Here is a 16,261-nt window from a genome sequence, read left to right as displayed (position 1 = left end):
GGCTACTATTGGGAGTCCTGCTGACTTGTGAGTCCTGCAGCAAAGCCTGAATATTGCTAGGTGGCTGAAGTCATACTACCTGCATCAGTACTAAAAAAGAGAAAGAATAAACTTTACCTGATGTTCCCTTTCACTATTTCTATGCGTTTTCTAAAACAAAAGCATACTCATGTAATTCAACAGAGTGCCAAGTAACGAGTAACATAAGAAGCAGGAGGAAGAATGCTCCTGCCTGGTGCTGTGGTTCTACCTTTGATCTCGTTCACAAGCTCCACTTTGCAGCAGACAGACATAGCGGCACAGCATTTCTCTCCCAGTCCTCGTCATTTTAGGAGGCATTTTATTCTCTCTCGCCACATGCATTCTCACTGGTCCTGTCAGTAGAGCCATTTCCATTAAAATATGAACATTCAGATACATAGAAGAGCGCAGTATGCTCACATAGCACACCAGAATAATTCCCAGCATAACTAAGGCAATTATTGAGTCATACAGAAGGTTTTATTACCCTTGAGCAACCCTTAGGGTTTAGTAAACAATTACAGTTCTCTGGGGTTTTCATTCACTTGCCTGAGAAATGATTGGAAAGAACATGTTTTCATTAGGGCTGGAGAGATGTTTGGAGAGAGCAAAAATCTTACCTAGCACATCTTTATGGCTCGCCAACACTCAACTTGTAAGAGCAGATTTAACCTCATGATCTTTACCTAAGTGGCACAAGAGTCAAACAGTTTGGACCACATCACACACTTATTCTTACAAAATAATCGAATCATTCTACTTTCACTATTTCAAAAATTAAGATAAATTCGCACACCTGAATTTTTACATCTCTGAAAAACAATTTCTAATACGTACCATACCTTACTAAAAACATAAGCTAAGAATAGAACTGACTTTTTTTATGTTTAAATCAGGATGAGCTCTAAGAAATGCCAAGCCTTCCAAATTATTCTGAACTCAAGGTTCACTATAGTCTCATAGCCCCTGTAGTTCCCAAATGGCTTTAAAAAAAACGCTAGCTAAACAGCGCTTATCCATTTTTAGAAAAATCAAAGTACAACTAGCTTTTCAGCTCTGCATTTTCACCAACAGGAGAAAAAGCACTTTAGAAAAACTGAAAATAAAGCATGGACACCACTGCAGCCAGCTCTGCCACACTAACAAAATAATCCAAAGGAAAGCTTTTAATTTATTTTCCATTCAGGGGCAGCTCTGTCCAGCCAGTGGGCACGGACAGGTTATGTGAACAAAAGGCTGTGCGTTTCTTTCAGACCTTCGGTAAGAACACCAAGTACAAGCTAGCTAGGAATTTTGTCATTGCTACATGAAGATGTTTTAAGGAGCAGAGGAACCCAGTGGACGTTGGGACACAGGATTTCTCCTTCCCGACCACCAGAGCCCAGTCGGGTGCACTCTCAGACGGAGGAGGCTTCTCCTGTCTTAGTTTGATGGATGCAGCTGCTGCTGTTTTTGCTCGCGGGTCCAGCCAGGAGTGAGGCTGAGCCCCTGAACTGAATTTAAGTTCATCTGAAATCCATGCCCACACCCTGAGTCCCCTCACCCTGCCACTGGCTCCTATCTTGGCTCTTTCCAGGGGCTGGTTTCCTCCTACTTGCCAGCTAGTCCAGCTTGAAGTTTGCTTGTGAGTTTGGTTAGTGAAGTTTGCACACACAGTGGGATCCCTGCAGCACCTGGCCCTAAACACATTGGCTAGCCCACGGCTGGCCCTCAGATCCTACAGCCCCTGTGACTCACGGTCTCTTCTCCAGTTGCAGGTGCCCAGACGTCCTGACAGCACACATCCACAGACACAGCACAGAAAGCAAGGTCAAGCAGAAAGTCATCAGAAAGAGGATTTAATAAGAAGCTGCGATAGGCTGCAGTGACGTGGCGTGGGGCTGTCAGACAAGAGCACTGCTTACACGAGACCTTTTATCCACCCTTCTAACCCTCCCACATCCACCCTTCCTTCCTCTGCTCCTGTCCCTTCCCAAACAATGCGCCCCTAACTACTTTGCCCCATCAGTCCCAGTTTTGCTACAGCCCCACCCAAAACTGGTATTTCTGATAACATTACCTGGGTCCCCTCAGCCTTGCAAGATTCCCCCCAATACTCCCTTCAATTACATGTCAGGTTTGACCACCTTCCCCTGAAAGATCAGTGAAATTCATCCATCTTTCACAGCAGCCATCTGTCATTTTTGTCAGCTTCTCACTCTGTTACTTGTCTTCAGCAATTTCTCATGCCGTGACCAGCAGCTTCTCACGGTCTTTTCAGTTGGCTAAACCTCAGGCCAGGGCTAGACATCTGCCTGCATAACTGTTGTGGTTTAGCCCCAGTCAGCAATTAAGTACCACCCAGCCGCTCGCTCACCCTCTCCCCCCGGTGGGATGGGGGAGAGAATCAGAAAAGCAAAAGTAAGAAAACTCATGGGTTGAGATAAGAACAGTTTAATAATTGGGGGGGAAAAAATTGTAATAAGAAGGAAAACAACAAGAGAGCGAGAGAGGAACAAAACCCAGGAGAAAAAACAAACTATACAACCACTCACCACCCGCCAACCAATGCCCAGCCAGTCCCCAAGCTGCGATCGCTACCCCCCAGCCAACTCCCCCCAGTTTACATACTGAGCATGGCATCATATGGTATGGAATAGCCCTTTGGCCACCTGGGGTCAACTCTCTTGGCTGTGCCCCCTCCCAGCTTCTTATGCACCTGGCAGAGCATGGGAAGCTGAAAAGTCTTTGACCAGTGTAAGCATTGCTTAGCAACAAGTAAAACATCAGTGTGTGATCAATATTATTCTCATACTAAAATCCAAAACACGGCACTATACCAGCTACTAGGAAGAAAATTAACTCCATCCCAGCTGAAACCAGGACAGTATCCACCCTTTATTCTATACCATCTACGCCATGCCCAGGTTCTACCCTTTCTAATACATTCCAGTTAATCACCACCACTATTCCTGTCTTTTGATATATACACAGAGATATCATTCCCTTGGTCTATGGGCCATCCCTCTAAAATGTCCACTGAGTTCATTTAGTCCATGACTTTGGGCTCCATCTGTCATAACAGCCCTTCAGGGCAGGAGAGATGGTGTGTGGTGTTGGATTGTTGCATGCTGAAGCCACTTCTGGTTCCATCGCTGCTGCACTTTGCTTGGTTTCATCAAAATTCATTCTTCATTAATCTGGGTGATTCTTACTGAAATACCGTTGATATGGCATATAGCAACCATAAAAATGATGACATACAGTGTTATATAGCAATTAACATCATACCATTCAGTTCATTGGCTATTCTCACCCAAAATCAAATCCCCTTGAGGTACACAGCGGACTTCCCCATCCCCTTTACATTACACACCAAGTACACCCAGGTCCTTGAGCAAAAGCAGTCCCATGAATGGGCTTGCCTTTGCCCAAGGCAGGAGTAACCCAGACTGTCTTCCCCAGCATGTTTTATGTGCACTACAGGGACTTTATCTCCTTCGACAGTGCACAAAAGTTTTTATTGGGCAGGGCCAGCTCGATTGACAGATCCCCTAGTGTTGACTAACCAGGTGGCCTTTGCTAAATGTGTATCCCAATGTTTGAATGTCCCACCACCCATTGCTCTCAGTGTGGTATTTAACAGTCCATTGTATCGTTCAATTTTCCCAGAGGCTGGTGCATGATAGGGGACGCGATATACCCACTCAATGCCATGCTCTTTGGCCCAGGTGTCTATGAGACTGTTTTGAAAATGAGTCCCATTGCCTGACTCAGTTCTTTCTGGGGTGCCACATCACAACAGGACTTAACTTTTCAAGGCCCAGGATAGTGTTCTGAGCGGTAGCATGTGGCACAGGATATGTTTCCAGCTATCCGGTGGTTGCTTCCACCATTGTAAGCACATAGCGCTTGCCTTGGTGGGGTTGCGGGAGTGTGATATAATCACTCTGCCAGGCCTCCCCGTATTTATATTTCAGTCATTGTCCTCCATACCAGAGAGGCTTTAACCGCTTGGCTTGTTTGATTGCAGTGTGTGTTTGACATTCATGGATAACCTGTGCAATAGTGTCCATGGTCAAGTCCACCCCTCAATCACGAGCCCATCTATATGTTGCATCTTTTCCTCGATGGCCTGAGGTGTCAGGGGCACCCTAAGCTATAAATAATTCACCCGTATGTTGCCAGTCCAGATCCACCTGAGCCACTTCAATCTTAGCAGCCTGATCCACCTGCTGGCTGTTCTTCAGTGGCCCAACTCGGGCACGTGAGCATCTACGTGATGTACTTCTATAACCAGGTTCTCTACCTGGGCAGCAATATTTTGCCACAATGCTGCAGCCCAGATGGGTTTGCCTCTCCGCTGCCAACTGGTCTGCTTGCATTGCTGTAACCACCCCCACAAGGCATCTGCCACCAGCCATGAATCAGTCTAGAGGTAGAGCACTGTGAGAGACTGAAAGAGTTAATGTCTCAAACATTGTGGCGACATGAGACGCGATTTGCATGGCGACAGCAGGTCGGCAAGCACTGGGTGGGGGAAAGGTGGAGAGCGGGACTTGGAGAGCACGTTGGAGGATGTGCAGTTCCGGGTTCCGACGGACCGTACCATCTATGGCCAGAGGTCACACAGGGTTGATCTGAGGAAGGGGCTTGCGACCGCCCGAGAGACCCCTCGCCACCAGCCCCCTCCCCCAGCGCCTGCACAGAAGATTGAGAACTTTCTAGAACAAGAACCATGTCAGTCCTGAAGGGGCGTACCTGGAGGCAGGGATTAGCGTATAAAAGACACGCCCTCCAGGGAACCACGCTCATGCCCACCACTGGAGGATTGCCATGTCTGTCATCATCATCGCGGGATCCAAGGGTGGTGATACTTTTCAATTCTCTTTCCTCCTCTCTTCTCCTTTCCTTTTCTTGCTTCTCTCTTCCTCTACTCTTTCAATATATGTATGTTTGCGATAAATTGTGATGGGTTGCCCAGAAAATAGCTCCATTGCCAAATCGCCTCTGCTCATTTGTTGAGCTTGCCAGTTCGTTAAGTTTGTCCGTTTGTTGAATTCATCAGTTAATAAAGTTGCTGGCCAGACTGTTCCTCTGAGTCATTGTCGTGACTCTACCAACCACGGGGCTCTGCCGAGCAGAGATCGGCCTTTGTCAGTACACAAACCGTCGGGGAATCAAAAAGATTCAGCCATCTCGCAACCCACCGAGTGGGACGAGACAAGCACTGGCTACTTTTCTCCTTCAGCAATGTCTAAAGCCAACTGGATGGCCTGTACTTCTGCAAATTGGCTCGATTCACCATCTCCTTCAGCAGTTTCTACAACTTGTCGTATAGGACTCCATACAGCAGCTTTCCATCTCCGATGCTTTCCCACAATACGACAGGACCCATCAGTGAACAGGGCATATTGCTTCTCATTTTCTGGTAGTTTATTGTACAGTGGGGCCTTCTCAGCATGCATCACCTCCTGCTCTGCTGATATTCTGAAATCTTTGCCTTCTGGCCAGTCCATGATCACTTCCAAGATCCCTGGGTGACTGGGGTTTCCTATTTGAGCCCATTGTGTGATCAGTGCAACCCACTTACTCCACGTAGCATCAGCTGCATGATGTGTAGAGGGGACCCTCCCTTTGAATATCCAGCCCAGCACCAGCAGCCAGGGTACCAGAAGGAGCTGTGCTTCAGTACCAATCACTTCTGAAGCAGCTCAAACCCCTTCATATGCTACCAATATCTCTTTTTCAGTTGGAGTATAGCGGGCCTCGGATCCTCTGTATCCCCAACTCCAAAACCCTAGGGGTCGACCTCGAGTCTCCCCTGGTGCCTTCTGCCAGAGGCTCCAGGTAGGGCCATTCTCCCCTGCCACCGTATAGAGCACATTTTTTACGTCTTGCCCTGCCCGGACTGGCCCAAGGGCTACTGCATGAACTATCTCCTAATTAATTTGTTCAAAGGCTTGTCGTTGCTCAGGGCCCCATTTGAAATTCTTCTTCCGGGTCACTTGATAGAGAGGGCTTATGATCAGACTGTAATTTGGAATATGCATTCTCCAACAACCCACAACGCCTAAGAAAGCTTGTGTTTCCTTTTTGCTGGATGGTGGAGACATGGCTGTTATTTTGTTAAACACATCCATTGGGATCTGATGGTGCCCATCTTGCCATTTTATTCCTAAAAACTGGATCTCCTGTGCAGGTCCCTTGACCTTACTTTGGCTTATGGCAAAACTGGCTTTCAGAAGAATTTGGACTATTTTCTTCCCTTTCTCAAAAACGGCTGCTGCTGTATTGCCCCACACAATGATGTCATCAATGTATTGCAGATGTTCTGGAGCTTCACCCTGTTCCAGTGCAGTCTGCATCAGTCCATGGCAAATGGTGGGGCTGTGTTTCCACCCCTGGGGCAGTCGCTTCCAAGTGTACTGAACGCCCCTCCAAGTGAAAGCAAACTGTGGCCTGCACTCTGCTGCCAAAGGGATTGAGAAAAATGCATTAGCGATACCAATTGTAGCATACCATTTGGCTGCTTTTGACTCCAGTTCATACTGAAGTTCCAGCATGTCCAGCACGGCAGCACTCAGCAGCAGCATGGCTTCATTCAGGCCACAATAGTCTACTGTCAGTCTCTACTCACCATTAGACTTTCACACTGGCCATATAGGACTGTTAAAAGGTGAGTGAGTCTTACTGATCACTCCTTGGCTCTCCAGTCAATGACTCAGCTTATCGATGGGAATCAGGGAGTCTCGGTTGGTATGATATTGCCTCCGGTGCACCGTTGTGGTAGCAACTGGCACCTGTTGTTCTTCAACCCTCAGCAACCCCACAACAGAAGGGTCTCCTGAGAGACCAGGCAAGGTGGACAGCTGTTTAATTTCCTCTGTCTCCAAGGCAGCTATACCAAAAGCCCACAGGTACCCTTTTGGGTCCTTGAAATACCCTCTCCTGAGGTAGTCTATGCCAAGGACGCACAGAGCCTCCAGGCCAGTCACAATGGGGTGCTTTTGCCATTCATTCCTGGTTAGGCTCACTTCAGCCTCCAATACAGTTAGCTGTTGGGATTCCCCTGTCACTCCAGAAATACAGATGGCTCTGCCCCCTTATAGCTTGATGGCATTAGGGTACACTGTGCACCAGTTTCTACTAGAGCCTTATACTCCTGTGGGTCTGATGTGCCAGGCCATCGACTCCATACAGTCCAGGAAACCCGGCTGTCCCTTTCCTCCACCTGGCTGGAGGCAGGGCCCCTCTAGTCCTGGTCATAGTATTCATTACCCACTTCTTGTAAATACAAGTCAGGAGATCTTTCATTAAAACCAGGAGTAAGATCAGCCCTTTTACCCTGTCTGGGGAACTGCCCACTGGAAACTGAAACAGCAATTTTCCTGGAAGAACCCCCTTTGGTGATTGTTTTTCTTTGCAACTCATGTACCCGTGCCTCTAGGGTCGAGGTAGGTTTTCCATCCCACTTCCTCATGTCCTCTCCATGGTCATGCAGGTAAAACCACAGGGTGCCTCGTGGTGTGTACCCTCTATATCCTCTCTCTGGAGCAGAGGAACGCTGACTCCGAATAGCTGAGATACTGGTCCATACAGGTGGAAAGTAGGACCTATCTTCTTTGAGTCACTTGACCTTTCGGGACAGTTTCTCCACAGCCGAGACAAGGGAGGAAGAGATACTTTCTCCGTATTCCTGGAGCTGGCTAGCCGCTTCACCCACTGTTGGACCCCCTCCATCTTTCCAGGTCAGTATTGCCATTGAGTTGGCACATGATGGTGCACTCCGTACCAACTTCCACCACATGGGTCGGGTGCACTGTACTTCATCTGGATCTTTGGGTAACCGCTCATCATCCAGGTCACCATAAATCACCTCCAGCACAGCTAATTCCCTCAGGTACTGGATACCTTTCTCCATGGCGGTCCATTTCCCGGGGCGATATATAACATCTTCCTTGAAGGGATCTCTTTCCTTCATAACTGACAGGAGTCACCTCCAGAGGCTAAGGACTGGTGCCCCTTTTCCAATCGCTTTGTCAATGCCCCCTTCCCTAGAAAGGGATCCCAGCTGTTTGGCTTCCTTACCCTCTAATTCCAGGCTACTGGCCCTGTTATCCAGCATCAGAGCAGCCAGGTGACAATGTGCTCGCCTGGATGACGGCTGAAATCTTTTCACATAGCTCACAACTCACTCAGGGACAGGGATTGGGTGGTTTCCATCTCATCCACAAGTTCTTCCTCTTCCTTTCCTTGTGATGGCCCTGCTCTTTCATCTTCCCTTTCTAAACGAGCTGACTTTTGCTTCCAGGATTTCTTCTTGTGTATAGGGGCGACTGGTACTGACACAGGTTGGTTCCCTGGTTGAACCGCAGTGCCTGTTGCGGGTGGGGCTGGAGTGACTGCAGTGCCTGTCGCAGCAGGGGGCCGGAGTAGCCGCAGTGCCTGTCATTTTGTCACCAGGTCCTTGAGGGTTCTGAATAGTGTTGAATAGGGCTCGGTAGGCATGGGCCAGGCCCCAGCACATTGCAGTGATTTCTGTCTCCCTAGAATTGTCAGGGTGACAACATACTTCTTCCAAATATTCTACTAATTTTTCAGGATTCTGCACTTGTTCAGGGGTGAAGTTCCAAAACACTGGAGGTGCCCACCGTCCTAGGCATTTGCCCATGCTATCCCATACACCCTGCCACTCATAACTACCCAGTCTTGGGGTAGATCTCTGGATGATATTCTTAGACAAATCTTAGACAAAGATAATCTTAGACAAAACCAAAACAAGTACCCAAGGATGTTCAGGATACTGAAAAGTTATGGTAATGAAGGAGGAAACATTGTAGAAGAAAGTAGAGAAGGTCCCATTTTGTATTTCCTCCATAAAAAAACCTCTCAGAGGAAGAAGTATAATTGCTAATTGTTTCCATGAGGTGGTATCCGATGTACAGTAATGGTTTCAGTACAACACTTAAATACCAAAGTAAACCCAAGGTCACTATTTTAATAACAAATCTCCCAGGCAAAACATCACTAATCACCGCAGAGGACAGCAAACTGCAAAAACCAACACCAATCTTTAACATTTACAGCAAAAAAAAAATTAACATGGTGCAGATCAGGTAAACCAATATCAAGAACAGATGAATCAGTATCATGGCCCACAACTACTAACAGATCTAAATTCCTTAATATGCTCTGGTTAATCTGTTATTATCTCAAACCCTTCGAGCCCCACGTTGGGCGCCAAAAAGGACTGTTGTGGTTTAGCCCCAGTCTGCAATTAAGTACCACCCAGCCGCTCGCTCACCCTCCCCCGCCCCGGTGGGATGGGGGAAGATAATTGGAAGAGCAAAAGTAAGAAACCTTGTGGGTTGAGATAAGAACAGTTTAATAACTGGAACAACAACAACAAAATAATAAATTGTAATGAGAAGGAAGACAACAAGAGAGCGAGAGAGGAACAAAACCCAGGAAAGAAACAAGTGATACAACCACTCACCACCTGCCAACTGACGCCCAGCCAGTCCCCAAGCTGTGATCGCTACCCCCCAGCCAACTCCCCCCAGTTTACATACTGAGCATGATGCCATATGGGATGAAATAGCCCTTTGGCCAGTTTGGATCAACTCTCTTGGCTGTGCCCCCTCCCAGTTTCTTGTGCGCCCGGCAGAGCATGGGAAGCTGAAAAGTCCTTGATTAGTGTAAACATTGCTTAGCAACAACTAAAACATCAGTGTGTGATCAATATTATTCTCATACTAAAATCCAAAACACAGCACTATACCAGCTACTAGGAAGAAAATTAACTCTATCTCAGCTGAAACCAGGACAAGATTTATTTCAAAGAAACAAAAAGAAGTGCAGACACCCTAAATTATCACAGGTTTAGCATGTGACAGTGCTAAAGAAACGTTTCAGGGAAACCGTTAGGACGCAGTTATCTGCCACAGCCAAATGTCTGGTTCCATGTTTCATACAGCTCTAGGTCCTTGGAGGAGACGCTGGGCCGCACGGTTCTGAAGGCGCTCTCAAAGTCCAGAAAAGCAATAGGCCGCACTTGGTCTGGCATGATGGTTGCAATGTCCTTGGACTGAAGACTGCGGATAGGGCCCAGAGAAGCTTCTCGACAGAGCTGTGTCATGTCTGCCCCAGAAAATCCATTCGATTTCTTAACGATGAGTTCGATTTCCTCTTCGTCTAGAGAGCAGTGCTCCTTTGACATTAGACGGGTGACAATCTGCTTCCTAGCTGAGGCTTCCGGAAGAGGAATGTACAGTCTTTTCGCTAGTCTCCTCCGCGCAGCTTCATCGATTTCTTGGGGTCGATTTGTTGCTCCAACCACTAGAACACGATCTTCAGAGGAGGTTGTAGCCCCATCTAACTGGACCAGAAATTCAGTTTTTATTCTTCTCGACGACTCGTGCTCCCCATCTCCACGCTGAGACAACAGAGAATCAATTTCATCAATGAAAATCACTGCTGGCTGTTGACATCGTGCCACAGCAAACAGCGCACGCACCATCTTTTCCCCCTCGCCTACCCACTTGGAAGTCAGAGAAGAGGCACTGATGCTAAAAAAAGTCGCTCCAGACTGGCATGCGATGCACTTGCCTATAAGAGTCTTGCCAGTCCCGGGGGGGCCAAAGAGAAGAATTCCTTTAGGAGGACCACGCAACCCAGTGAAGATGTCTGGCCTCAGCATAGGCCAGACTACTATTTCTTTTATGGTAGCTTTAGCAAACTCCACCCCGGCAATGTCGTCCCAGCTGACAGGAGGCCCATGGTCCATGATCTCATGCATAATGAGTTCAACCATTTTTGGTTCTATGCTTTTCAGCCGTTCATCTACAGGCAGAGATGGAGCCGTTGCTATGCTTGCATGGGGTTTACACTGTGCTCCTCCGTTTTCATTTCCGTCTTGCTTTGGAACCGGAGGAACAAACTTGCCAAAGGGACCCCGAGATCTGCCTGCACCCAGGGATTTTTTTACACCTCCGTACGACGAGACTGGTGCACGCTGGGGTAGGTTTTGAGATTTCTTTTGCTGATCCACCCACAGCTGTTCTTTCGCAGTTCTAAAACCAGGAACACTGCTCTCTCCATTTTGGTTTCTACTCCCCCCAAAACTACTGGTGTCTGTGCTAATGGAAGCCTGGCACGGAGCAAGGCTAGGAATCGCCGCGCTGCCGTCATCAACCAGACCATAAAACGCTTTTCTTTTTCCACAACTTGCCGACCGTGCAGGCATAGCTGACTGACTGGAAAGAGACAAATTTTCTCCATCACGACAGTTACTTGGCATTTTCAGAGAACTACTGCTTGCCGCTTCTTTACTTCCAAATAGTGGAGTTGCCTGGAAACCTGTACGAACCTGTTGGTGTAAGGAGGCTGAAGAGGCAGGAAGCGCATGTGAAGTTTTGGTCACAGGAGGCATGCTGCTTTGAAGAGACTTTGAAGATGGGGGATGCGCAAGGAGATCTGGTCCCCGACTTGCACATTTTGCTGAGCCAGCACAGAGCTCAGGCTCTCTGGCACTGCTGAAGATACTGAGTTTAGGAAAATCTGGAGCGGCAGAGGCACTGACCCCCGTCTCATCTAGTACGCGGGCATCTGTTGGTGCCATCTGAGAGCTTTGGATGGTTTTGCCAGCCTGCATCCTCTCTTGCACACACTTTAATTCAAATACATTATCTGTTGTCAAGGCAGATTGCCACTTGTCGCTGTCATTTTGCTGACACTTTGCCAAAGTCAAAATGTTGTCAGCATAGTTATTCAAGCCAGTCTCTATGTTGTCAGAGTCAATAACCGCAGAGTATTTCTCTGCGTATTTTTTAAACAGGTTGGCAGCGCAGACCTGAGAGATCTCGGAGTTTGCCCATGCATACTGAATACGCAGGACGTTGGCACGGTATTCGTCTGCCTTCTGTCCGGGTGTGCAGGTGCCAGAGGTAATAGCAAAGTAACTTTTCTGCCAGTCGCTCAGGTGCACGGTGCTGTGGGTGGGGGTTTCCATCGCTGGCACTGAAACATACGTAAAATACCTGCTGTTATACAATGCATTTCACAGCTATTTGCTTTGGCTGCTTTCCCCCTTTCCTAAATACACATGCATGATGAAAACATACAGTATTGTAATCAAGAGAAATAGCGCAGCAGATCTTGTAAGCTGCTTAGCCAGCCTGGACACTTTACCATTTCCAAAAAGCAACCAGCTTCACGGTGTAAAGCCATTTCGACTGAGGTTCTCTTCTCTTCCTTGTGCAAAGAAAGGAAAGAAGGAAAAAAAAAAAAAAAAAAAAAAAGAGAGCACGTTTGCCTCTAACCAGAGGTCTCCTGGGGAGGTAAGTAGACTGCAGACAATGGTAACAGACAGCCAAACAAGCATTGGCCTTGTTAAATGAAATCACCAGTGCTTTCAATCATATTTGACAGAATACAGCACAATGCAGAGGAGGACACATTACATATACCTCACTGTCAGAATGATAAAGTTTATTACATTGATGGTAATAAAAATGAAACAATTAAGCCAATAAATAAAACTACACGTGAAGTCTGTGAGGTGAGGTAAAAGTGGAATGAATAAGCCCAAATTTAGTAAACTTTTGGGTTAAGAAAATACTTACAGATTCAGAGCAAATGTTCAAAACTATTTCTTCCATTTAGAACGTACTAACATCTCCCCGTTTCACATTTCAGAGAAACAAAGCTCTTGTGTGGTTAAAGAGATGCTTGCTTCTCAGATCTAGAAAGTGGAATTTAAACTCCTTCAGCGATCGCTTAGTTTAAGAAATACAAAGGATGACATTTGGCTACGAAGGAGCATTTTGCTAGACTTGAAAAGATATGCTTGTGTTTACGATGTATTTTCAAATAAGTCGTTCTCTGCAACGTATCACGTGCAGCAGTATTGCTGGGCATGCCAAGAATTCACTACTTCAGAAGAGGCACAGGCGCAAGCAAAACTGCAAGAAATCCACCACAGCCTCAACAGGGTTTGCAGAAAGCTCCTAACACACAGGAATTCCGATCCTCTCACCCGTCTACAAGGGACGTACGTCTCATGTATGACGTGACCGAAATATATCAAATCCCAATTTCCCTTTTTTTAACTTCAGTATGTACCGGGACGTTCCAGCCAGAGAATACTTAAAACAAAAACTGTTACAGTAGAGGCCCATATATTCTGTGCCCCTTCCAACGGAGTACGAGTCAACTCCCAATCTTCTTCTGAATCAGCTGCAGACTACGTATGAGTGCCGATTAATGTACAGCTGTAATGTACATATAAGACTGGGGAGACAGAGATGAAGTAATATGGGGTGTGTGGGGGTCCTCTCTCTTTACTTTCAAGAAGTCTTGCATCAGTGTAAGACAACAGACAGCACAATAGGATTATGGCAGGAGGGGTTATGCACATAGTAAACAATAAGGGATAAATAATTTTGGTTTGGATTTTTTTGGACTTCAGCCCAACTTTGTAGAGCTGTTTAGAAACATCAAAACATCTTTTACCTGCAAATTCAGCGCCTTTACATGGGAAGCCAGTTAAAAAAAAAAAACAACAAAAGAACAAGATTTCCTCTGAAAAATTACTGTCAACTTTAGCACCGTGAGAAGTCTCACTTGCACCTACCAAACGAGGCACAAATTCCCACCACAATCCCTCTGCAGCTGAGCGACAGGTGAACAGGAGATGGAAGGCTGCAGCCTTTTATTTCTTTTCTCCAAACAGCTACAGAACAACATATTGAATACCTGTCACTATGCACATCACTTTTTGGTAACTGTAGAATCAAAACCAGCTTATGAAGCATGAAAGCTAAGTTAACTGCAGAAAAAGTTTAGGAGCAGCCATTTGCTCCCATGAAATATTTCCAAAGGTTTACATCATTTGGAACATGAAATCTCAAGTTTGCCACCACTTCCTAAAGACTTGGGAACCATCTTCACAGCTCTGAGGGAAGGTCATAATAAGCCAACAGAGGTAGCTAGTCTGAAACGTCAGTTTGATTTTCCTTCTGAGGTATCTTCTCATGCCACCTTCTCTCCCTGTTCTAACATCTATTAGTTGTCCTCATAGTCTGACCATTTTCCCCAAGAGCTAGCTGAACGCGTACACGGACAGTCGGTCCTTCTTCAACAACCAAAACTGTTCCTAGATGTTGTGGGCACCGTCCTTTTACAGAAGCGTCCCAACGCTGGGGGCTTATCAAAGCACCGACAATACCGACTTGCTGGCACACGAGTGTTCGGCCTCAGCAGACAGGGGTAGGTAACTACCTGACGTGCGTGCCGGATGTCGTCCCATTCATACGCGAACATAAATACCCACCCAAAACACGGGGAAGGCCTGCTTGCCCGCAGGCAACAACCCCAGCAGAGCAGCACGCCGGCTGCCCAGGCAAGGCTCAGCCCTCTCTGCTGCCGCGGAGCGCGCGCAGGCCGGTACCGGCCAGAAGGCAGGGCAGGGCCCCTCCGCTCAGGAGCCCTCGCCGGCGCAGCTCCAAGCACGGTAACTCCCTCACCGCACCGGCGGAGGGAAGCCGAGACCGGAGCCCCGAGGCTTCCCCAGCGGCCTTCGCCCCGCCACGCCACGGGCGGGGCTGGGCGGGCCGTCCCTGCGGGCTCCGCCGCGGAAGCGCAGCGAGGGCCCTCACGCCCGAGGGGAGGGGGCGCAACGGTCGCCAACCGCCTCCAACAGCCGGGGCCCGGCGCGCGCCGCCCGGCGCCTGCAGCGAAGGCGGCGGGAGAGCGAGGGAAGAGGAGAGCGAGGCGCCGCGCGGGAGCGGAGCAGAAGGGTCCCGCAGCGTCCGCGGCAGCCGCACAACCCCCCCCGCCCTCGCTTCCCCCACGCACCCACCGGCCGCGACCGCCGCCAGCCGCCTCAGCAGATCCCGCGCTGCCTCAGGCCCCGCCCCACTGCCGCCCACCAATCGGATAACAGGGCTCCGGGAAGCGCAGCCAATCAGCACTCGGAAGGGCGGGCCGAGGGGAGGGTGGGAAGGTTCGCTGCGCCGACGTCATGCGCTCGGCCTTAGCGGGGCGCCGGAGGGGACGGAGCGCGAGAGGGGGGACGAAGCGCGAGAGGGAGGGCGGGCGGGCGGGGGAGGCCCGCACACAGGCCTTCCTGCTTCCTATTGGCTGCGCCTGAGGCGTACTCCCTCCAATGGACGTGGGATCCGTGCCTTGGGAAGCGGGCCGCCCCGCCTCGCCCCGGCCGCCGCGCGCGGTGTGGTGCGCGCGGGTCCCGCCGAGTCCGGCGGGTCCTGGCCCGTGTCCCCCGGCCCCTGGCCCGTGTCCCCCGGCCCCTGGCCCGTGTCCCGTGTCCCGGCCCTTCCCATCCCTTCCCGGCCCCTGTCCCCCGGCCCGTGTCCCGGCCCTTCCCGTGTCCCCTCCCATGTCCCGTGTCCCGGCCCCCGTCCCGGCCCCCCGATGGCGGCCCCGGGGCCCTCGCGCCACGCGCTGATCGGAGGGTTCTTGAGCCCTGACGTGCCTGCATACGCCTCGGGAAACCGCTTACGACACAGGTTTGGCTCCTGGGCTGGAAGCTACAGCAGCCAAGGAGGAAGAGGCTGGAGAACGTACAAGATGGCGCTGGGGCATCGCCTTTCCCCGCCGTTTTCAGCAGCAGCAGCAAACGCGAAGCGGGAGCTGAACTGTTCCGAGAGGCCGAGGAGGCGTGCCCGGGCGTTTACGCGCGTTCGGTGACTGCAGGGGCAGAAGCGCCGCGGCTCCTTCTGTGTCGAAGGCGATGGCTGCCCGAAGTGGCAGGGCGGCCACCTCCCGTCAGCACGCCCCGCGGCTCATTCCTCTCCGTGCGGTTAGAAGACCCTGCGGATGCCCTTCGCTCAGTCTGGAGGAGGCCGGGCAAGCGCAGTGCCGGGCTCTCCTCGGCAGCCGCCCTCGGCGCAGGGCGAGCTCCACGGGAGATGTGCCCAAACGCCAGCCCCGGCTCGCCCAGGGAACGCGGTAGGTGAGGTGATACACCAGGACAGGTTAAACGCAGCTGCGCGGGCCGGTCGCGGCTCGTGGCTTGCGCTGTTGAACGGTCACTGGCACCGGTGCCAGAGTCGCGCTGTGCAGCTGCCAGCCTTGGTGGAGGTTCGGGCGGTAGCGATGGGCACCCGCGCCCTCCGTGCACGCAGGGCCTGTCCTCCGCAACTGCCCATTTCATCTCTCCCACTGTGGCACAGGCTGCAAGGCTGCCACAGCCACCGCGGCAGGATCAGAAGCTAACGCTGTCTGACGTCCTCAGAAA

The 16,261-nt window shown here is 49.8% G+C and overlaps 1 protein-coding gene across 6 annotated transcripts; it reads right to left on the bottom strand.

Annotated features, from left to right (window-relative positions):
* Window positions 1–8,875: 8,875 nt before the first annotated feature.
* FIGNL1 (fidgetin like 1) lies at window positions 8,876–14,976 on the bottom strand. 6 transcript variants are annotated; one of them, XM_072853019.1, is made up of 2 exons: window positions 14,864–14,976; window positions 8,876–12,021 (listed from the first exon to the last, which is right to left on the bottom strand). In XM_072853019.1, exon 2 carries the CDS (start codon window positions 12,011–12,013, stop codon window positions 9,938–9,940), a length of 2,076 nt encoding a protein of 691 aa, XP_072709120.1. In that variant the 5' UTR covers window positions 12,014–12,021; window positions 14,864–14,976; the 3' UTR covers window positions 8,876–9,937. The 6 variants fall into 6 exon arrangements, with proteins under 6 accessions (XP_072709120.1, XP_072709119.1, XP_072709116.1 ...); XM_072853018.1 differs by having other exon boundaries at window positions 14,860–14,903; XM_072853015.1 differs by lacking the exon at window positions 14,864–14,976 and adding an exon at window positions 13,637–14,853.
* Window positions 14,977–16,261: the final 1,285 nt, after the last annotated feature.

Source organism: Ciconia boyciana, chromosome 2 (genome assembly GCF_034638445.1).
Source record: "Ciconia boyciana chromosome 2, ASM3463844v1, whole genome shotgun sequence".
Taxonomy (NCBI): Eukaryota; Metazoa; Chordata; class Aves; order Ciconiiformes; family Ciconiidae; genus Ciconia; species Ciconia boyciana.
Note: the sequence above shows the minus strand (reverse complement) of the source record. Positions and strands in the feature narration are given on the sequence as shown.